General features: G+C 38.8%; 1 protein-coding gene across 2 annotated transcripts in view; it reads left to right on the plus strand.

Annotated features, from left to right (window-relative positions):
• sdk1a (sidekick cell adhesion molecule 1a) overlaps positions 1-24,857 on the plus strand; it is a 399,871-nt gene that overhangs the window by 275,587 nt on the left and 99,427 nt on the right. For both annotated transcript variants that reach the window (XM_041785552.1, XM_041785551.1), the window contains 4 exons: positions 3,105-3,241; positions 4,512-4,659; positions 17,928-18,068; positions 22,311-22,492. In XM_041785552.1, coding sequence (XP_041641486.1) covers positions 3,105-3,241; positions 4,512-4,659; positions 17,928-18,068; positions 22,311-22,492 — 608 coding nt within the window. The remainder of the gene's footprint in view (positions 1-3,104; positions 3,242-4,511; positions 4,660-17,927; positions 18,069-22,310; positions 22,493-24,857) is intronic.

The following is a 24,857-nucleotide window of genomic DNA, read 5'->3' on the forward strand; positions in this document are numbered from 1 at the left end:
AAACTTGTTTAATATATTTATTAAAGCTACTAATGATATATTAATAAAATTGCAGGGTAGGGGAAAGAGAGAACAGTCTTCTGAATTAAACAGCAATGAAAGGTTACTTGTGTCACTCTCAGAGAGACAGAGAGCGTCCCTGTTTTTGTCTTAACAAAATCGTGGGGAATGATGGGATTTCTGTACTAATGTGTGTGCGTTTGTGCCACAAGTGTGACTGACACACTCGTTAGCTCAGTATCGATGGGTCACAGAGGCTAACAGATGCTGGCAGCTGAGGAGACAGACTAATTACCAGCAGGTTATTGGTTCAACTCCCGCAAGACCCATCCATGTGTTGCTGGGAGTGTGCCTGTGCGTTTCTGTGTATATGGAAGTGTGTTTTGCATGCTCATTGTGAAGGTAGCTCCTCTAACATTCTCTAAGCTCATACATTAATTAATACGATCATGTCAGCTCAGAAAAGAAACATCATTCTCATTTCTCTTGCTCTCTCTCTGCTTCATCTTTCACCGCCCTTGCTTTTCCTTGTTGGTATTGTACCCCCCTCTGCACCACCCTTTGAATTTACATCACATCACTTCATATTTTTCTCTGTCTCTTACTCTTCCATTCTCTTTTTTACCCGTCCTTTATGTCTGACATCACACCCACTTGAATATTAAAATGAAATCCCTCCACAAGCACAGCTAATGATATTTAGAGAAATGCCGTTCCATGTAATTAAATTCACAAGAACCAGCTTTGAGTCCAAAGAGACATTCTTGGACAGGAAATTTACACATCCATAATTGTTTAGAAATAATAAATGAGCTTATGAATATATAATGCAGCTATTTTAGACACAAGGGAAAATGTCTTTCATCATGCATCAGAGTAGATACATATTTGTTTTGCTCTGTCTTTTAAGATCTTCACTCCTGTTATCTCTGCTGGCACCTGTAGCCTTTGGATATAGTGCTCAGATCTGCTCTCTGTTTTCTTCAAGGCCAGTCCTGATGCTCCAAAGTGGTTCTAATAAGAACTGTGGACACTGTTTATTTGCTTTCATGAATACATTTGTGTTGCTTTCTTATTATTATTTCACTGGCGCAAAAGCTATCCACACGGGATGACTAAATGTCTAAAGAGTTTCTTTATAAAAAATGTGCTGGGAGATTTTTTGCTATACGAACAATTGGTGTGCAGATCACAAATAGAATGAGATAAAATATGCAAAACAAAGAAATATTTGAAAGATAACGTCCACTGGAACTGATCCTGCTTCGCTTGCCCAGATATGAGAGCCAACATTATTTCACCAAACATACCTAGGAGAAAAACATCACGGAGGAAACAAATAGATCACTAATGAAAAGTCTTGGCTCAGTGTCATGGACTTGTTTATGAAATACGATTGTATTAATGTGCAATTTTATGCTTGCAAAGGTATGAATGATAAGGGAATAGTTTGGTATATTTGATGATGTGCTTTTATGATTTTCTTGCAAGGAGCTAGACAAGAAAATCATCTCTAAAGCCTGAGTGGTGTCATGGCTATACAGTAAATATGTTGTGCCACATGCAGCCAGTAAGCTCAGCAGGTTGGTAACAGAAGACACTGCTAACTGGTCTTTGTTTGAAGGTAAAAGCTCCACCAAACTGCACTACCACAACTCCTACATTCAGTCAGCAGATGTAATTTGTTTTGCTAATGTTCATGCACGTCAGAGGTTCGATTTCATTAAGTTGCATTTATTAAACTTACAAGCACTTCCTCTGTTAGGCTCAGATACTTGCTGATTCAATCCTGCACAGTGGGTTCCTTAGCAAGGAAAATTAGTCCTGCAAAATAATATCCTGTGAAATTATAGCTTCTTTATGTGTACGTTTTGTTAAGGAAGAGTATTTCTATGACATCAAAATGAGTCAGAATAGATGTTCCTGTCCTGATGATGAGATGAGTTAACCAGCTGATCTACTGTAAATAAAAACAAGTTATTTGAACTTTTACAAAGGTTTGTGACTTGGCCATCTCAACATTTTAATTTGACTGAACTTGAAATCTAAATTTGAAGTCATTCATTATTTTCATTATTAAAAATCAGACTAACTTCAGTGTTGTACAAGCTGGGGAGGGAAACAGGGGCTTACATAGAAAAAATACCGGGTTGAAAATACCTGATGATAGACTGAACAGCTTGGTTGTTTTAGGACAACTTATATAATTCAGCAGGATGGTTTACCTGTTTAATCCAGCTACATAGATCATTTTTCAAGTTTAAACTGGTTAATGTTAACCTTTTGCTGGATTATTTCTGTCACATAATGTTGGTTTGTTTTCGTTGGATTGATGGGTCATATTTATTTCATAGATCGCCATATATTGTATCGTGTTTTCCTTGAGTGAAAGCTATAAATACATCATGTCAATAAATATGGATCCAGTATAACCCAGCAGCTGGATTACATCCATACAACCCAACTCAGTAAAATAGCACAGAAAGACAACCCAACAGACTTAGCCCTACATTTTCAGTTGATAATTTACCCACCATTTCTGGGGGTTGGGGGGCTCTGAGGTTTTCAAGATAAGAATTGCACATATTAGCTTAAATAACAATAACACACACAAAGTTGAAATAAATAAATTAATTAAATAAATAAAGTTGAGTTGAGTTAAGATACAATAGGTTATACAAAAACAATTTGAATTGTTGGTGACAAAGAAATATGAACACACAACACAGAGGCAGTACCATAAGGTTAAATTCAAGTTCTTAGTTTCACACTGATTAAACCACATAGAGACTTGTGTTCAAATGTTTTCAAGAGCTGGAGGAGTGCTTTTTGTTACTTAGGCTGGGCAAGGGTCATTAAAATTTAATTTTTGAGTCAACAGTGCATTGATGATAGGAACTATTTGCAATCATAACATCACTTTCACATGTCCACCTTTGCAACATGGGAAGTCTAAAAGCAATATGAAACACCAACTGAAGCTTTATTTTTTACTCTTCTTTACCTGGTCCACAGGTGTTCATAAAGATTTGATTCCTATAAAAAATATATATAATGAATACTGCAAAACTCAGTGGCTTGGTCCCTTGTCTTTTTCTGTCCAGTGAGCTGCCACACTCTCCACGCTCCCTGACAGCCCGTCTCAACGACTCAGATTCACGCTCTGTCCTCCTGTCCTGGCTCCGCCCCTTCGATGGGAACTCCCCACTTCTCTACTATTTGCTGGAGCTCTCAGAGAACAGTACGTATGTGTTTCAGTGCATTTGTGTGTCAGGGCACACTTTTATCATCCCTGAGTTGTAAACAGCTGTTCATTCTCCATCTCCCAAGCACTGACACATGCTCATTTACAAGAGGCAGACATATGGAGAGCGTTGTTCCAACGTGAATGTACATTGAGGTTCCCTATAAATAAAGTCTTTCTGTCCCTTACACCTCCGTCTTTTCTCTCTTCCTCTCTCCATCTTTCTTCCTCTCTCTATCACAGATGTTTTAACAGCAGGCTGGCTCTTTGTCAAATGAGCAATAAAGGAGGAGAGAGGGCTGGGGAGTAGAGTGACAGGGGAAACAGACTGGAGGGATGGGGCTGTGCAGCCTCTTTCCACCAAGGGAATAAGAGTTTTTGTGAACATAAAGAGCCAACAACTTAGCCCAGTAAAGCAGATAGACTGATGGGCAAATTTTATAACAGTGTGACATTTTTATTAAATTATTCTGATCACTTTGAACTGGACAGCAGGAACATTACTGGAAGTTTTCTGCTGTCAACATTTCACACAGCTATTTTATAGTGTTGACGAAAATAATCCAAAATAACGGTTGGTGAAAAACTGCTGATTCCTGACAGTGAGATATGGACATCAGTTTTGTGAAAACTGACTACCAGCTGTGTTTCTGTGTGTTTATTTGATGCTTTAGAAAAGAATAAGCCCTTATAAACAGAATGTGTTTTCATATCAGACAATGGCTCCTTTACGCGCACTGGGCTCACACTTAATGGTGCAAACACGTTCCCTCTCGCTGGAACAGACACATGTAAGACTGTTGTAAGAGCCCAGTTCACATTGGCATTTAAAGCCTTGATATTTACATCCTGTGACTTTTTGCCCTTACTATCATGGGACATGCAATATCATGCCATCAAGGAAACAATCTGAATGTCTCAAGGTTTAATGACAATCAACCTTCATCATGGGGATTTAATGAAAATGTACTTTGAAAACATCTAATGATAGTTGTGTATGATGTAGGAAAATATGAGCCATAAGATAGAAACAAAGCACTGCACTTCTTCATTTATCCTTCTCTCAAACTTTTCCAGTTGAATCCTACTATTTTGTTTTCCTGTGATTTTTTTTCAAATATATCCTCATTTTTCTTATTGTTTATTTTATCTGGGGTTTTTTCCCTTCTCTTCTTTTGATATATGGGTCCTGAATGTCCCTGTGCCTCTTTTCTTTCCTGCCTCAGCCAGATGTTATCAGCCTCTAATCTCTCTTTCCTCTGTCTAGACTCTCCGTGGAAGGTTTACCTGTCAGAGGTCGATCCCACTGTGACCGATATATCCGTGGGTGGGCTCACACCTGCCAGGACCTATCAGTTCAGACTCTGTGCTGTCAATCAAGTGGGCAGAGGGCAGTACAGTGCTGAGACACAGAGGTAAGAGTGTTTTGCATTCTAGGACACAGGGTCCTTAAGGTTTTCACATGACCAGAATTTTGAATGTAATACAATAACCAGTAAAAATCTGCTTAAATTCTAGTAAAAATCAATAGGGCCTTCTCTCACAACCTATATCCCTGCTTATTGATTTTATTCTGAAAATATGTTACATTAAGTTCCTCCAGCGTTATAATAAAAATGCACAAATTAGGCTTAGCGTTGGTTCATGCAGGACCAATAGTCATACACCCAGCCATGATCAGGTGACAGCCAGCTTATCCCATTTATCGCCTACCAGCTCCCACAGAAAATCACAGCTCTTTCTCTCAATACAGCAGTGTATTTAAAAAATGACATACTTTTCACTAATCCCTGCTTGCATCAGTGCTGATGAACGACACTGCTGCTGCTGCTGCTGCTGCTGCTGCCGCTGCTGCTGCTGGAAAAGCTTCACCTCCTCCACCCCAGCCTCCTCCTTTATAGCATAAAGCTTATTACACCCTCATATTCAGATTTGTACTTCTATGGATTAACTGCTTTAAAACTAATTTTATTTCAATTTTATTTGATTCGGTACACACTGTCAAAAATGTATGCTTCCTGGAAGGTCAAAGCATGCTTCTTGACCAACCTATGGAGCATCAGTTGAGTAGAACCTTCTACGCCAAGCAAAACTGTATATCTATTTGCAATAAAATGGTTAAATATGTGAATTAAGTTATTTTCAGTTCACTTTGATAGACACACCTAAATATTTCTTAGTGTCATTCTTTCTGTTGGTGAGTGTGGTGAGCTGTCGGGATGATTTTTAGGTTTGGATATTACGCATGGGCTGGCACCAGTGGGTCATGCTGATTGCCACCATTGTAAAATAAGACAAAAGCAACCAGCCTATCCAAAGTTATTATAGTACTAGTTAGTTGTTGTGTTGTGATCACCAGTTCATATACTTATGGTATAGTCAGAAATCAAACACTGAAACAGCAGATTGACAACAGAGGAGAGAAGATCAGATTTTGAATTTGACAGCATCAGGTTAACTGGTCAAACGAGGCTGTGGCATAATAGGAGCGGTTTGGATCTTAAGTGAGTAATGCCCATCAGCAGGGGCTGAGCACATCAGCTGGTCATATGCCTGAGTGTAATGTAAAGTCAGACCTAGAGCTAGGTGCCTAGGATGGAGCAGAGGCAAGTGTGAGTTTATCTCAGTTTGGATCATTTTGACTGATCTACTGTAATATGAATGAAAAATGCACAGTGTTGATCAGAAAATGTGTTAGTTGGCAACACTCTCCTCACACATTCATGTGAATGTCTATGATAAGATTGGGTGACTGTACTAAGTGAGCCTTGGTTCACTCAGTGTGAAGTTAGAACTTGGAAGTCAGGTGTAGTTAAGTCAAACATAGGAGATAAGACTGACTTTATTTATGACCAGCTGGTACACTCAGCTCCAGCTGACTACCAGAACAGGAAGACAGAGGGAGAGGAAGCAATGGGGAGACATGAATGACTGATGATATGCGAGGGAAAAGATGAATGAAAATGGAAATCTTCTTGCTTGAACTTAAATATTAGTTCGCAATTATTCATTTTACTACTCTGAGAAGAAAAATATGGAATGCCTTTGAATAATAGACTTCATATAAGCAGGTGTACACTGGTTGGCTCTGAGTCTATTGTTATTTCAGAACAACATAATGAAGTTAAAAGTTATTTCTTATACTGCATAAGGTTCTGATTATCTTTAAGTTCATTTGGAATACCAGCCAGGCTGCACTGTCACTGCCACAATCACTTATCAGGCTCACGGATAGAGTTCTTTAAATGGGTGTATTTTTTTTCTTAGCTTTACCACAGCCCTAAAAATCTCATACGTTGATAATTGTTCAATACCACAGCAGCAAAAATAGAGTCACCAAACATTGAGTAATTTTTTAACCGAAGATTACAAGCAAACTCCTGCACACGGTCTTAAAAGCTGTCACAATGTTTGTGCACCTTAGACTCTGCTCTCTTCCCTGCTTGCAGCAGCTTTTGTTAAAAAATATTAGTGAAAATGGATTTGGTAGAGGAGTGGTCGTCATTCCTGAACCAAGTTTGTAAAAACATGTTTATTAGCAATTAGCCAAAAATACACACAATCCTGTAGTGTCACAGCGACATGTCTGATTGATGGAGTCTCCAGTAACCATGGAAATGTCTACCATGCCTGCGAATAGACTGTCGACAGCTGATGATAATTTATGCCACCATAGTATGAAGCAATATGTACACAAACTATATTACATATATATTATATTACAACTTGATCATTTGAAATGTAAACACTAAGTGAAAGATAAGTGTGGAAAAAAGACACATATCTCTATCAAACAAAGGCTCGAGAAACTATCCTTGATGACAAAAAAATGGCAATTGATTGTGGGATATATAGTTCCTTAGTCTTTGTAAAGCAGTATGTACACAGTCTGGTACCTTTGCCTTTTTCTCTGTTTTTGAATACCATTTTTGCGCCGAATTAAATGTTTATAGTCATGAGTATTCAGATAGCTGGTTAGCAAGGTTCATGCATTAAAATAGTTGTAATGGCATTTTTCAAAATGCCTATGAGAGATTTAATGGTGAATTTTACTTCTGGAACCAGAGCCACCAAAAAGTTGGCTGGCACTGTTGAGCTCTGTTGGTTTCAAAGATGTGCTTAAAAATTCCAGGTTTTGAACATTTTGACAACCTTACAGTCCTTCACTGTCAGCTTAATTATACACCTCCTTCACAGAACATCATGTGAAGCGCGCTTGTGACTCACTAAAACAGTCATTAATGCATGAAACCTCTTTTTTTATGCAGAGCACACTGTAATTTGTAAAAATAGGGATTTTTTTTAGCCTGTTCCTTCACTGTGAAATAGACTCGGTCACACTGACTCACACAAACTGGCAGAGAATAAACTGGAGCTTTTCTACATTTAAAAGGCATAGTGTATGCACACCCACACTCAGATTTGTGTATCTAAGAGTGTAAGTGTGTGCTACATCAGCATGGATAGTGGCACAAAACTCAGAGTGATTAAATAGGAACTGATTCTAACAAGACCTTGATGTTTAGAATTCATTTCCTTTCCAGTGAGTAATTCATATTCATCTTACCCTGCTGTAGACGTCTATGTGAGAGCGTGTAGACGTGTGTATATTACCCTGCAAATCTCCTTTTATAGCATATAGTGAACTTAACAGCAAAAACAATGAAAATGGCTCCCCTGTGTAGCAGAGTGAGGAAATGCGGGAGGGTTATTTGGCCTAAAAAAAATAAATAGATGCTGTTCAGATGTTTTAATGTGTGTGTTGTGTGTGTGGGTGTGGGTGTGTGTCTTTGTGTGTTTGTTTATCCCAAGAGGAAACACTAAAGAAGGTAATTATGATGCCTTACCACTCTTGGAGCCCAATACAGTCAAAGAGAGCTGGAGGAGGTGTGGCAGGCCTCTTCACAATTTTGTCCCTAAATAGGTGCATTCCCTCAATATGGCAGATGTGTCTGTGCATTATAAAGTAGGCACACTCTCTCTCTCTCATACACAAACATTGTTTCTGTCTGGCTACAGACAGTGACCATAAGCAGACGCCAGTTGTTGTGCTGCCAAATCATCTCTGTGCAACATCAGCAGCTGTGAACGCTGCATCACACATTCAAACACCTCACATAAAACTCCCGTCTTTCTCTATTTAGTCTTCTCCTTTTTTTCCAGAGCTGAATCTTCTCATCTTTGGTTCAAAATCTCCCTCACTTATCCTCTTCTGCTTTCAGTACGTCATTACTTTTTTCCTTCCTGTTCTTCTTGGTGTATTGTGCATGTCCGGCTTCATCCATAGTCAGAAGCTGGTTGTAAGAGCCACTGGAGAATAGATTGGATTGATGCTCACTGGCAGGCAGACAAGTCATCGCTGGTCAGTGTATCAGAGCAGATGGATATGTTTCTCCTTCAGTGTTTGTCTCATACGTAATCACCCGTTCTTTGCTATTCATCTGCTGGATGTTTGCCTGGATAACACGCACACTCTCTCTCTCAGGCAGTCGTGATGCCAAGGCTTGTGCCGCACTTCACACACAGGGAGAGTTAGGCCGAGGAAAACAGAAGCTCAGAAGCTCCAAATGAGACGGATGACAAAATGGAGTAATGTGCACAGAAGAAGAGATTGGGACGTAGAGAAGGAGAAGCTTGTAATATTGATGACAAAAAGCCTTTATTAAAGTTTGAACTTCCAGCTGCTTCAGTGCTAACCCATTTGGTTCTTGTCCTTATTAGGAACTTTATCATAACAGTATTAATCAGTTTTTTCCTATTTCTGTTTTTTTCCTTAGCATTTTCAGCTTTGTTTTAGACACAGGGCCACTATGGTCAGAGAAAATTAGTCCTTGGAGATGGACATGCATGAAGAGTGTTCAGTGAATGGGATCAAAGCTGAAAAACATTACCTTTAAAAGCAAAAGACTCTTGAAGAATCCCATTATGCCATCTGGCCTGTCACATAGAGACAGAGAGAGAGAGAGCACTTTTCCTGCATGACCCACACTCACACCATTAACATCTTTAAAGGGAAAGCATTTACAGGCCAAAGACAGATTATTAATAAATACCTTGAACTCGGGGCATCGTCAGAACTTAAAAGCATCTGTCTCAATTTGCCTCGCTCTTATTTTCAAATCCAGCTGTTCAGAAAGCAGCGGAACACACTGGTCTTAAAATTAAGCCTTTAGGAGGTTTATAAGGAGATTTAAAGATTTACAGGAGAATTTCTCTGTGCATTGCAACATTTAAATCTTGATTTTGTATGTCTGTATTTAACTGTAGCGACAGCTATTCTCCAAGTATCAATACCACAGCATAGGGAAAGATTTATTTTCTTTATACTATTGAGCAGAAAAATCAACAGAATTACAGAAAGACGGCTTTGTCTGAGACGGGCTCTGCCAGATTAGGAGGAGCTAATTGTTTGTCCAGTTGAACGGCAGCGATAAGAGGCATTTATTTAACCAGCACAGTGTTTCCTTTTCACTATCGACGCACAGAAAATGTGGAAAAATAAAATGAGGGTTCAATCATTTGATATGATAACAGTTCCTGCACTGCAGTGTAGACCTCATTAGTCAACAGTTTTGAAGAAAAGAGAATGAGCTGCATATTGATTCTACACAAAGTTAAGCAGATAGCAGGGATGTTAGTTTAGATTGAATCAGAGGCTTATATGAAATGTGTATTTTCGCTGTTTGTATTAGTGGTGTGGACATTATTCCAAACAGTCCGAAAAGTTCCAATGACTATTCAACAATAACCAAAAAAACTGCTAATTAAACTTAAGCATAGTGATCACATGTGAAACTAGAACGCTTACTAGTAGTCAGGTTTCTTGAGTTTACTGTCAGTGTTACTGATCATTAGTTCACAAGAAATGCATATTTGTAGTATACATTTCTGAGCTCAATTAAAGTAAATAAAAAAATATAAAATGAAGCCTGCGAGTTATTTCTGTCAGTAATCTCCAGCACAGTCATTCACACCTGACATGCATCTTAAACAAATCACATGACTCACGTCCCCCTAAACTAGTGGGCTATTACAGCTGCAAGAATTCTGGTATCTTCCTGCATCGCGGCGACTGGATCAACACTGTGCTCTCACCTTCAACCCACCTCCACCCCAGCATCCACCTGTTGGCTCTGACTGGGGGGGTTTAAGCTGTTAACTTATCACTCCACAAATTCTGTATATAAAATCTGTGAGGAGTGATTAAGTCAGGGCCTGACGCCAGACATATTATGTTGCATAATAAATGTTTAAACAAACTTCAACATGAGATTATTGCCTGAAATATAACTATTGTCCAACCTCTTACTGGAGTTTGTCTTTTTGACTGAATAATGGAGCAGGTAACAGAGGAAGTGTACTGTGGAGTGTTATCTGGTGATGTCCTGATCACTGACCACCAGATCTGGACTTTACTGATGATGCTGTGATCCTTGCGGAGGCTGTACATGTCCTTGTGGGGGCTCTTAACTTGCTGAGCGAGGAGGCGGAAACATAGGGAATGTGCGTCTCCTGGGCAAAAACAAAGATCCAAGCATTCGCCTTGTATTGTGCCATTGGAGCTGTGTCTGTGAATGCATGGAAGTTGTAGAGCAGTTCACCCACCTTAGCAGTGTAATCAATCAGCCTGCTGACTGCAAGGCTGAGATCAACTGCAGACTTGGCCTTGGGTATGGGGTAAATGGATCACTGTGGAAGGCAGTGTGGCAAGTCCAGTATCCGAGCATGGGGATAAAAGTCAATCTTTCAGTCCTTGATCCTCCTGATTTTATCATACTCTTGAAAGGCCTGAGGCACCAGATGGACTCCTTTGTGATGACTTCTCTTCGGCGCATTTTTGGGGGTTGTTGGCAAGATCATGTGTGCAATGCTGACATGCATGTGAGCAGGGATTGGAAGGGTCAGTTGCTGGATACAGGACCCAGTGGGCTGGGCCAGAGATCAGGGCAGCCGTGTGCGTTGTAGAGGGGTCAGCTGGGAGGATACATGGAGTGATGAGGCATGGGCCTGGCACAAGCCTGGACGATGGCCATCAGGAGGTCAGAGCAATACAGGACCAAGGTTGATGTGGCAAAGTGCTGAACCAGCATATCCTTCCATACCTGGACAAAAACATGCCAGCTTTTGTTTTGATAACATTAAATGGCCATACCAGGATGTGTTCTATTCCCCATTCAGTACCAAGAAACATCCAGACAAAAACTAGAAAAGTTATCTTTACTTTTTGATACATTTTGTGCCCTTGTTTTGAAGATGACAAGATCCTTTGATTGTGTTCTTGCTAAAATGCCTGAAATACAGTCTCAGGTCAAAACAAACTTTATAGATACTCATGTGTTGCCCCATACCATGCTGAAGAATGATTGTCCCCCCCTTCCCAGTTTACCTAATGCCGACACTCACGTTGCTCCAGGCTGAACCAGGCCTGAGCATAGCTACCTCTTGTACATACATCTTCGTATCGTAATATAATACATGCATGTCTTTAGCTTTCAAGAACCATTAAGTCAGCACAAGGGACAACAATAAAGAGAACATAACTGCAACTTTCTAATCTTGGTTTCTCTCTCTCTGAAATTTTTTCTTTAAAAACTGTTGTGCCTATGCTGTGGATTTCAACCATGAAAAATAAACAGATTAAGGCCATTTTTTTCTTCCAGCCAAGCAACAAGAACAACTGAATTTAAAAGATGCACTTTATCTTTCCAACTTTGCACTGGGTTATGACGTGCACGCTTGTGCAATAACCTAAATTAGAAAGGGCTTTGCCAGGGTGCATGAACTCTGTGTTTCTTTTTCTATTTCAAGGAGTGAAAGAAGCAAGAAATCATCTTCACAGCTTTTTGTCTTCGCAGCACAAGACAAAATGGTCTCATTCTGCTAATTTAAGCAATGAATAGAAAATTAACACATCGAGGTTTTTCTATGTGGCATCAGATTAGAGATTCACGAAAATGCATTCCCCTTGTGTCAGGTATAGCTGTGATTGCCAACATTTAGATTTGTTTATCTTTAAATTGTGGCAAAAAGGTGATAAAGGTCAGATATAGGTCAGATATATGCAGCACCTGGGTGGTAGAGGTAGTGGGGACCCCTTATTATTTAAAGTTAAATGAATATTACTAATTTTAAAAAAGCCCTCTGTTGTTTTATCTAGACACTCACACACCTGCACCTCTCATGTCATAATACACAGGTTAATCTTTTACATCACTGCTCTTTTGACAAAATTCATCAGCTGTCATGAAATATCATCCATTTTATAAAAAAATGTTGCATTACACAGTGAAATTTTTCCCTCAGTATTCCAATATCACAACAGATGATCCAAGTGTGTTGAGGCAGATTGTTGATGGTACAGTGTATTGCAACAATCTACAAACTATTTAAACAAAAGCATAAGAAGTGTGCATTTTACCCTGAGACCTTGCACCTTACTTAGTGCATTTATGGGCTAACTCTGTCTCACACTCTTATAAACTCTCTGGTGGATGGTGATTAAGAAGTATATAGATAAAAACAATTAAAAAATGTTTGGCAGTGGCATGTAAACTTCAGTGGCTGTAGATAAACCTGTGTGGTGCACCCAAGTATTAAATATGTTTGGGAAAAACTGAAGATAATATATGTAAAAAAGTATGGACATCTAATGTAGAGAATTGTAGCTACCATGCCAACTTACTTCATTTAAGCTTTGTTTTCTATATTCTGCAGAGCATCTTGTGTTCAAACAATGTTATAAAAAAAACTACACATTTATTCAAAAGCACTGTCACAGGTTGTAAAAACTGCCTTCGACATGTAACATTACAACAAATCTGTTTCATTGAAGTGACAAACATCAAGCACATATACACAAATATATACCTCAGCTGGTTTTGAATTCATATTTAGAAAATTCCCAAAGATTCTTTCTTTCTCTGACTGAGTGTCTTTTGTGTGTCACACTGCTCCATTGGTGCAGCTTTTAGCCTCTGGCTAAACAGCACAAAATATTAAACAGACATGACATACAGAAGAAAATAAGCTCATCTATTTGGCTGCTACCAACAAATCATGTCACATCTGCTTTTGCTCATATTATTTTTATTTTTCCCTGCTCTAGCTGGATGTTAGAATCCTGCGCTAAAAAAAAGTCTTGGTGTTAGCATCACTGTAAAATTTAAGAGTCGGTGTGTTTGTGGACTTAGTTAGAAAGCCAGTGGGCATTAAACTGTGGCGAATGACACAGATAAAAACTTTTTCTAATTCCCACAGGATAAGGGCTCGCAAAATACATGTCCCTCCTGCCCGGCTTTCACTCACACACAGAGGAAAACACATATCCCCTGCAGAAAGTGTCCTCTTTTCCTTAATAACAAGGGACAGAGAAAGTGTGTCACACAGTGTTCAAAAACATTATGGGTAAAGGTTTTTTGTTGAAGTATGTATGGGTCTGAATGTTGTAAGGTGTCTGAGTGGATTTGGAGTCATACAGGAGTTGTTGGGTTGAGGTTTGTGTATTTAATCTCATGTGTGAAGTTGATGTCCTCATGCTGAACCCATTGTATGAAATATTAACTCTGAAATGGGGTTGGAAGGGAATTAAAGCAATTCACTAGAAGTTTCTGCTATCGAGGATAGGTGTGACAGTGTGCATGTGTGTTGTACTTGCAGTGAATGACTACATCTGTTTGTGTAGCATGAGTTTGTCTACATGCATTAATGTGCATCATCAATTTCAGTCAGAAGCAGTGGCATAGTTGAGGATTATATATACCCCATTTCCAGACGGCTACACTAATGCCCATCTCATTCACACAAGGCCCATTAGCCTGTGTGAGTCTATGTGTGTGTACATGTGTATGATTGCTGCACCTGGTGCTGTCTGACAGTTGCCTAACCTAATGGAAGTAAAGCACAGCTGTAAAACCACTGGCCTGTGCTGTATATCCGCCTGCGCAAGTCTCTAGCTAACAGCTTTCACACCCCTGCTTTCACACTAATATGTATGCACACACATTTATGAGCACATACAGACTCACAAATACAGAGAGGCGCACCACAGCTAATGGCTCAATAGCTCATAGGGAATCATTCAGCGAGACACGGGCCACAGAGAGGAGGCAAGGGGGGGAGTGGAGGGATGTAAATCTGCAGACATAATCCACGGAAGGGAAAAGACCATCGGATGTAGCAGTGTGTCTTAAGCTGGGAGGAATTTGTTTGGTGTGTTTATATGTGTGTGTGACCACATATGACTCTGATTATGTTAGCTGAGCTGCTTACAGTAAAGCCAGAGGCTGACCGGCTCAGCCTGTGTGCTTCGCCAACCATGAGAGGGGCCGTGAGTTTTGAACACGGATGGAGCTTTGAAAAGGAGGAAGAGAGAGAGGAAGATGAGTGAAAGATAGAAAGATGAAATAATTGAGGCCAAAGGACATGTTGTATGAGAGGTGAAAGTTTTCAAATGAGGGGGGTGATTAAAACAGAGATCAAAATGTTGACAGAAAGATTAAGGGGAAAAGATTTGGATAGACAGGAGAGAGATGAAAGTGGGAGAGAGAGAAGGAAATTAAAAAAGGGCACTCAGCTCCTTTATTAATGGTGATTCAACTGTCTTTTGTCTGCTGCAGTATGAAGCTAGTCTAATATGAGATATTAAATAAGAATTGAATTTAAAATTGAAAAGGTCAAAACAAAGATTGCTAATGTAAGACAAAAGAAGATTTACTAACTCAAGTTGAAAAGAGAAATGTTAATCAGACTGTTTTGGAACCTCTCTTATTTGAAATTTATATTAACAGTATCAGTCATGATGATGCAAATTTTCATTTATATGCAGATGACACTGTCATACATTGCTCCACTCCTACACAGTATCAGGCTCTCTGTGGCTTACAAGAAGCCTTTGATACTGTCCAGGGCAATCTGAATAAGTTCAAACTGAACTGTGTCATAGATCGTAAAATCAGAAGAAGCATATAAATACTTCTGTTAATAGTAGTTTTTTGGGCGTCTCTGAGACTGTTGGAGGGTCAATAAAGTTTATAGCAGTCTGATTTAGGGCTGCTATAGTCACCGTAATTGTTTTAGTCACCATAATCGTTTGTGTCAACTATAAAAATTAGCTGACACGGAAATTCAAGTGTCGACACATCGTATTATTGTTTCTGATAGGGGCGCACGGGTAGTCGAGTGGCTAGGGCGTGCTCCATGTATGGAGTCGACCCGGGTTTGAATCCGGCCCTTGGCACTATGTCCTGCATGTCTTTCCCCGTGTCCAACTCTATCCACTGTCCTCTCTCTAATAAAGGCATGAAAAGGCCCAGAAATAAATCTTTAAAAAATATATATATATATTGTTTTTGATATTGGTAAAATCAAATGCCGGCCGGTAAAAACTCATCTGTACTTGCAGTTCACAACTCAAAGAAGGGAGCCAGCCTCACACCAGAACATGTTGACATGCTCATGTTCCTGCACTGCAATTTAAAGAAATTATAACCTATTGTTCAGTCCCTTGGGCTGGAAGTTTGATTTTTTTCACATTAAGCTTTATTTGTACTTTTGGACTTGGATGGACTATTTGCTTTATTTATTTTTATGGACATACCAGTCACTTTAAAGAAAGCCATCCTTTAGTTATTTGTAACCTGCAAGGCAAGTGAACTGCTACTATTTAAATTGCTACTATTTACATAAAATGGGGATCCAAAATAGTATGCCAAATAACCGTGATTAATCGACTAATCGGAAATTTATTGATATATTAGCCGACATAAAAAAGAATTATTCGTTGCAGCCCTAGTCTGATTATTAATGAGCAGTTTGATCATTGTTTCATATCTATATTTTTCCAACGTTACACCTAACTAACCTGACATGCCAGATGGATGTGTTTCACACATCCATCTGGTAAACCTTCCATAGACAGTGTTTGGGAAAAGGCAGAGCCTTTAAAAAAAACTCAGAGGGTGATTGGATGAACGTTCTGTCTGTCACATCTTTATGGGCCAATCAGAGCAACAAAACACATGATGAAGCTGCTACAGAGCTGTGCCTTTACCCACGAGTAAACTCCATAGAGAACTGCATAATGCAACCCGTGGAGACTGTAGACATGTCAGTAAACAACTTTTGTCGTTTTTGAAAAGAAAACAACTCTGCTGTTCTTTGTCCTTCTTTTAACGAAAAATGTTGTCAAGTTCTGATAAAACTGGCGCTTTAGCAGCATCCATGCTAATGTCTTCTCCATAACTGTATCTGTCTATATGTGGATATTTATTGGAAAACAATACAGTAAATATTTATGCAGAAACAATCTGCTGTTTAAGCCTCTTGACAGCGGATTGAAGATCTGCTGTCACCGTCATCTCAAACTGACATAGCTTTACGTGATGCTGCAGAGAGAAGGACATCTCATGATCCCTCAAAACATCAGTCATCTGGACTTGGACTCAAGGAAAAGATTCAAGCAAAGACCTAAGACACATTTTAAGGGAAGTGAGACTCAGCCACTGTATACCATGAGGTGCTGTGGTTCATTACCAGTCTTAAGTCATTACCTCATTATTGTCGTCTATATGATCGAGTTAAGTGGCCTTCATTGGCCACACATAGACAAAATCATCTGCATATCCTTATTTATGAGGCTATACTCAATATGTTCCATCATACTTGTGTAAGTGTATTCATGGAAGGAAGAAGTGCTGGAAGCTACAGCCTTCGCTCTGTGACTCAGCCACAAGACTTACATTTGCTGTCTATTCCAAAAGTCCGTCTGGAAATGAGTGAAGGGAGTTTCAGGTACACTGCTCCTGCAGCCTGAAATCTGCTGCAGGAGAATTTGTTTCAGGGGAAGCTGGTGCTTTTAAATCTTTTAAAAAGTAGATTAAATGTGTTGGAGGTTGATGCATCAGGTTGTAGATGTTTTGACTGTTGAATTTGTGCCCTGTGACCAGGGTTGGATTGATCTTTGTTTTTAATAGGTTTTTCTGTGACTCCTGTCTTGGCCAGGACACTCTTGTAAATGAGACTATCAAACTCAATGAGGTTTTCCAGGTTGAATTCATTTAAATAAGTAAATACAAATACCATCTAAACTTTGATCTGTGACTTCTTAAAGCTTTTTTGTTGTTCTTATCTGCCAGAGAATAAGAGGCTGTATTTATTAGATTTAATGCAAGTTTATGCCGGTGTAGTGGAAGCGATGTGTTAAGTGTTTGCAGCAGCAGCAGCAGCAGCAGTAGGTTTGTTTCTAATAAATGGAAAATATATACAGAGATGAAAAGCAAACACACTTGATGAAATTTCAAGATACACAAGGAGAATGGGGGTTTTGTGAGATGAGGCCACAATTCAATAAGAATTTATCAGAGCTGCTCAAGTTGTGAAATGAAACTCTGTTATAAGTCACAGAGCCGTTCTATTTATCTTTTTTGACAAATATGATCGTTTATATGTTGACAAGGCGTCCTCTGGAGTCAAAAAAAAGGAAAATACTCCAGGCATTCAAACTCCTTTTTTTGCCTTGTACAGCTTCTGATCATTTAAGTGATGTGTTGGACAGCAGGATAAAGGGACAAATGATGCGCCTTCTCTCACTTTCTGCTCATATTACAGGAGGCCTAATAAACTTAATCAGACTCATTTGTCTCTGCTGGTCTTTCTCCTTTTCCCTGTGTGTGGTCTTATGTGCAAGATTGATGCTGAGGGAGGAGGCACCCAGCGCTCCACCAAAGAATATCGTGGCCAGTGGGAGGACAAACCAGTCCATCATGGTTCAGTGGCAGCCACCGCCAGAGCCGCAGCTCAACGGCATCCTCCGAGGATATGTGCTCAGGTAAGAACACTCTTTCACACATTTATCCTTCTAGGCTTCCTTTTTCCTTCCATTCAAATATAATCATTTCATCACACAGGTTTGCTGATACAAAGAGTACACTCTAGGCCTGTTGGTAAGCTACTAGGTGGCAACTTCTGATGATTTTGAACACATTAACCATAATCTTTTGAGCAAACCAAAGGTCTTTTATGGTACAGTGGATCTATTGTGTTGGGATAAAGAGCTCTAGACAGAATAATCTTTTCAGGAGCTGTAGAGGTTTCACATTTCTTTAAGACCCCCATCTAAGTCCCCATGTAAACCCTGTGATATTACACTTGTTCAAAGAAACATTGAATCGATTGATTGTTAAAGCTGAAGGTCGATCATAAACAATTTTGATGATCTGCCCTTGGAAAACAAAAGACATATCACAGATAAAGTCTACTTTATACAGTATTATCTGAAGCTTCTATCTTTTTTCTTCTACTACACAGAAAGTTAAAGCCTTTGAGATAAACTTTTGATTTGTGTCAGTTTTGGCAACCCCTGTGGATTAATGTTTTTGCTCATTTCTTTCAGACATGGGTAAACAGTCATTTTTAAAATATCAGCCATCCATCCATATCACTTCTGTGGAACATGTAGATAAAGCGGCTATAGTGTTCAGTCAATCACATGATCTAACCATTATTGAATATGTCTGTAGATGGTATAAATGTGAAGTCACTATAGGCTGAGTCACTGTAATTCAAGGTATTGAGTGGGAGGAAGATGATTCTAGTGATAGAAATCAGAAGAAAGCAAGCAGTAAATGACTTTATTTCAGCTGAAATTATTTCTAAACGATGTTCATTGCTAACCTAACACATCAGATGGACTGTCTGACATGTCCATTGCATGGGAAATACACTATAGGGACAAAATTATTTGGCCAGACCTTTTAATTATTGAAATCAGGTGTTTAAATCAGACTCAATTTGCAAACATTTGTGATAATAAATGGGTTGTTCTGAAGATCTCAGTGACTTAGGTGTAGCACTGTGATGGATTTGCAATAGACGGTTTGTGAAATTTCATCCCTGCTGGATATTCCACAGTCAACTCTAAGTCATAATATTTGAAAGTGGAAGCATTTAGGAACAACAGCAACTCAGTCATGAAGCAGAATAACATAAAATCATAAAATCACATCAACGACTGCTAAGGAGCATGGTGCATAAAAGTTCACCAACCCTCTGCTGATTCCATAGCTAAAGAGTTCCAGACTTCCACTAACATTAATATAAGCACAAAAACTGGGCGGTGGGAGCTTCTTGAATGGGTTTCCTTGGCCAAGCAGCAAGCAAGGCTCACATCACTAAGTCCAATGCCTAGCATCGGATAGAGTGACCCAAAGCACGCTGACACTAAACTATGGAGTAGTGAAAATGTGTTTGTTGGAGTGGCGATTTACACTTCTCTGTCTGGCAGTCAGATGGGTGAGTGTGGGTTTGGCGGACACTGGTAGAAGGTTATCTGCCTGACTGCATTGTGGCAACTGTGAAGTTTGGTGGAGGAGGGATAATGATATAGGGCTGTTTTTCAGGGCTTGGTCTAGGCCCCTTATCTCCAGTGAAAGCCAATCGTAATGCTTCAGCATACTAACACATTTTGGACAATGCTATGCTTCCAACTTTGTGGCAACAGTCTGGGGAAGGTGATTCTCTATTCCAGCATGACTGTGCCCCAGTGCAGATAGCAAGGACTATGGTTTGATGAGTTTGGTGCTTAAAGCCACAGAATGACACCATGCTTGTACAATAGCACAACCAAAATGTATCATAGAAATGAGCCGATGCATTCTGTTAGCAATGAATACAGTCTGAACCCAGCTCTATCCACTTGTTTTTCCCCACACAAAAAAATTAATAGCTTGACTTTCAGAAGGTCAGTAATATAGTAAAAGAACGATATCTGAGATGACAAGGCATCTAGTGATAACATTAGGTTTTCATGCTTGTACATAAAACCCTGTGAAGTCCAATTAGCACAGATGATTTTAAAGCAAAAAATAGACTTTGAATGTTTATCTCATTGAATAAAATCAAGAAAGTTATGTCCATGTATTTTTCATGAGATGACCTAATAACAGTGCATGTCTATACTCCTAAAAAGTATTAAAGGTTAAGAGCTTTACTGCAGTATTTGTCACATTAGAAATGAAAAAGGAGGCAAAAACAATTTTAACCCCTTAACGCCTGTTGTATCATATTTGATACATACTTTTATGATACCTCTATCTAATCAATATGCTCAATAAATTACTCAAAAAACTTCTGAATACAATCTGATAAATGATAAAAATACCCTCAAGTGGATTATCAGTTACTGAAAACAGCTAATAAATGAAATGAGATACTAAAAAATGTATTTGTTAAATTTTATGGAAATTCTGATTTTTTTTAAATTTCAGTAGTAAGTTGAATGAACATTTCAGTTCCAAAAAATTAGAATTTTCTGGCTATTATTTGTGTTTTGAGGCTTTAAGGGGTTAAAGGATGCTTAAATAGAGCTATCTTATACTCAAATAAAGCCTGGGTACATCCACCCTGAATCTAAACAGATATGACTAACATAGAGCAGTCTTTCTACCGACTACCAAAAGTCACTGACCGTACCAGGCTTTTGTGTGTCCTCAGTCTTTGCTTTGTGTACTTGAAATCATTCATATAAAAGTCAAGAAACCTGACCACAAATCAATGTCCACAATCCACTGAGTCTTTAGTAAAAAGAGGTATCTCTGTGGAGTCCACATGCCCTTCATTTAAGCAGATATTTGACTGTTATATTCTTGTTTTTATCAGAACCCTTTGACACTCAGTCCGACTCGGGGAGTAGTTGAGTGGAAAAGTGACGTCAGTGCAAACCCTCTGTAAAGAGATTACAAATCATGTGGATTTCGGTCATTTTGCTTTTTCAGTGCACACAAAAGTATCAATATTAACAATAAATGCAATTTCATCAACACTGATGGTATTTTCCCCTGTTATATTACATTATATCCACTTATCAACCAGTAAATTTGAATAGTCTCATCGCTCAGGATTGGAGGAATATTTAGTTTTAGATTTAGTATAGAGACATTTATGTGAATCTGTATGGGTTAAGACAATTTTTCTTCCTTTTTTTTCCTTCTCATCCAGCACTCAACCTCACACTTATGCCCACACAGACTCGAGAAGCCGTAACTGCCCTTGGTCAGATATCTTTCCCTGTGATGTCTGCCATATGTGACACACTGAGTGTAATCGAACTGTCATCAGCTGCCTCTCTCAAATTTGCATATAATTGTCATCAGGTCTTTTAGTCTCATTCAGTGTGTTATCTGAGTCCACTTGAGAAATCAGTGGAAAATGGGAAAGCGCTCCTATTCATCTTCACCATATCATTTCAGCTAATATCTCTTCCCTCCTACAACCCCCCCACAGTCCTCCTTCCCCCCGGTGTGAGTGTCAGTATGTCAGGTAGAGAGAGAGAAAAAGGGTTTATCTCCCCTTCACTACGGAGCTGCCCTGTCAGCCCTCAGCGCTCTCTCGCTGTGTGTGTATGTACAGTATGTATGTGTGATGGAGCGCTGACTCAGCCGCTAAAATGTCTGAATATCCAGTTACAGTGAATCGGCTCCGTATTAAAATGCTGACATGTGGATTATTACTCCATTGGATATGTACAATACCTCAGTGGTATTACACTCCTGGTCTCATTGGGTCATATATCGTTTTAAGTGGACATTTATATCACCTCACTAAAGCAAAGGCCTTGAAGGTGCACTATTTAGAGATGTCTACAAGGCATTGAAGGTTTTTATTCTTTAGGGAGTCTGACATCAATCAAGTGACTTCACACAACAGAAAACGCTTCATTCAAGTTCTTTTGCCTGCTGGGGAAACATGTCTATGACTACATTTGGTTATATTAGCCAACTAAAGTCAACTTACTTTTTTGCTTTGCTGTACAATCTGTATATTGGCAGCAATTCTCAATTTATTTTCTTGCCTAAAGGCATTTAAATGTTGTAGAAGAGCCATGACTTTAACATCAGCCCCTAAAAAAATAAGGCTGACTTTCTCCAATCTGAGCTGGAGCTGTAATACTATGCATATTCTCACATACACATACTTGTATGTGTAAAGTCACTAAAGTTGGATCACCTTTTGTCATCTTACTTGCCTCTTCAGCTCCAAATCTACATATTCAAAAGTTTTTCTGTTTATTTAGGTACCGTCTGGCAGGGCTGCCAGGAGACTACCAGGAGAAGAATATCAGCAGCCCAGAGACCAACTACTGTCTGCTGAAGGATCTGATCATCTGGACACAATACCAGATCCAGGTGGCTGCGTTCACTGGAGCAGGCTTGGGAGTCTACAGCAGCCCAGTTACTGAGTACACTCTGCAGGGAGGTGAGTAAAAATACACACATCTTTTTTCTTGATCTTGGAGGGAAAAGCAAATCTACTAAAAGTTTTGGGCAATATGCATAAACACAAGTAACTGAACAATAGTTCTTTAAGTATAACCACATTAAAATTCCTGTAAAGCAACATCAAAATACTGTCTATAAGCTTATCAGTTATGTTGGAATAATGAAAAGGCTGAGAAGTATGACTGAAGGGGCAGGGCAAAATCTTGGGATGAGTGACTCATATGAGCTCCAAATTATTTACAACGATATGAAGGGCTTTATCTCAGTGCAGTCTATTGTTTAGCTGTGTATTTATGCCTTCATTGGAGATTGGAGATTGCCATGTTTCTGTTAAGTGTGGGCTAAATTTGCCCAGCCTACCAGCCATGGTGGCCTTTGGGTTATTAAAAGTAACATAACCAGTTAATCTGTGACAGAAAACAATGTGAATTTAATCCCAGACCACTGCCTCATCCACTCTGACACAGGGACACGCAGCCATGATCTGAAATCATAAGAGCAAGCTAGATGCTGGAGTGGTTGTCTCAGTGTCACTTGAACCAAGCCAAGCAGGGACTAACGTCTTTCCCTGCTAAAAGTTTGTTTTAGCCAGTATTTTACTTGTCCTAAGTCCTGGACGATTAAAAAAAAAAAAAAACAGGTTGTGACTATGTCTCTCAAAGGAACCGTTACTCCCTGTTCTCTGTTAGTGTCGCTATGCTAAAAGTGAATCTGTGTCAAGTTCAGTGAAGTATCCATCAATGGACACATTCTTTTTCTGCCAAATTCATCACAGTAGGATTATCTGCTTGTCAGTATTATGGAAGACTGTTTTTCTGAAGAGAAAAATCATGAAATGGAATGTATTAAGTAGCAACTTAACAAATTAGATGCCTCAAAAATGCAAGAAAGACCTTTACATCAATGAGGAAGTCGGATGTGTTTAAATAAAGGATGAGAAAATGAAACTCAGACTTTATAGCTCCAAACTATCTGCCAAAAATGTCATTATGGCTCTGTTGGCTCAATCACAGACCTGACAGGTTCAGCAGAGCAGATAAGAGTACTCCATTCGGGTTGTTGTAATTTTTTATATTTTTTATATATTTTTTTTTTTCATCTTTTTCAACCAAAACACTCACAGCATCGCAGAGCAGATATTACTGCCTCAATTTTCATTGTTTTTATACTTTATTTTATTTACTTAGAAATGTTTCTCAAAACTGAGGGGCATGCCTTGTGGTCAATGACACAGGCTTAAATCATGCAAAGAAACTCTAGTACATATATTTTATTTTGGTATGCACAATATTTTTGGCATGATATTGGTATCGGCAGATATTAGATTAAAAATGAAATATGGGTATCAACAGATACAGACATTTCTGCTGTTATGTGCAACTGATATTTTGGCAATAAAAATCTGCCTTTATCAGCTGTAAATATCGGCTATACAAACAAATGTCAGTGGAGTTTCTGGCTGTATCAGCAGACCTACTTTAGCTCAAACACTATTTCATTGCTGTGACTTAACTGAAAAAGATGTTCTCATTCTTTGTAGAAATTTGCAAATGTTTGAGCACACAGCAAATGAAATGGAACAGATTTTTTTTTAAGTTGTAGATCTTTGTGATTAATATTGTTCATGCTTCCTTTAGTTGATTTTTCCTCTGAAATATTTGAAATATCTTTTTTTGTCAAAGGCAGTCCATCCAATAGTCTTTTCCTTTAAAAAAAAAAAAAAAAAAGAAAAACTTTGATACTATAAAGGCTAAGGTTGTTAAAGCTGCTAATTTGAGCTGTTTGTTGTCAGGCATCCAAACAGACAGAACCAAGGAGATGTCCTTCTATTCCTGGCACTGTGACTTTATTATTGTTACTGAAGTACATTGCTGCATATATTACAACTGTGCCTTCTTTTCAATAATGCTATTGGCGGGCTACATGTTTGTTTCTTTTCTCTATGTCTTAGCTTTTCTCCATTTTCTGTGCTGCACAGGCTTGTTGAAAGATACTTGGTTGCTTTCCAACATGCAGGTTTAAACTTGGACCTTGTAAATCAGCATCTCAGTAGTTTTGATTTTGGCAAAAGCAGAATTCAGTTACTTTTGAGATAAGGATAAGGATACAACAGGCATGCAGTGGGAGTGAAAACATGAAGGGCAAGATTGTTTTGAAATGAAGAGATAAAAAATGCATTCATAGTCTGATGTCAATCTGAATCAAAATCAAATGAACATTTTTATCACATTTTTTTAACTTGATGCCAAATAAGGGTGTAATTTTGATGCTTATGACTTGTTCATCAACTTATCTATTTTAACTAATAAAAGGCTTAATGTGTAAGGTAAAGGCTTTTGACA

This window comes from Cheilinus undulatus, linkage group 4 (assembly GCF_018320785.1).
Source record: "Cheilinus undulatus linkage group 4, ASM1832078v1, whole genome shotgun sequence".
Taxonomy (NCBI): Eukaryota; Metazoa; Chordata; class Actinopteri; order Labriformes; family Labridae; genus Cheilinus; species Cheilinus undulatus.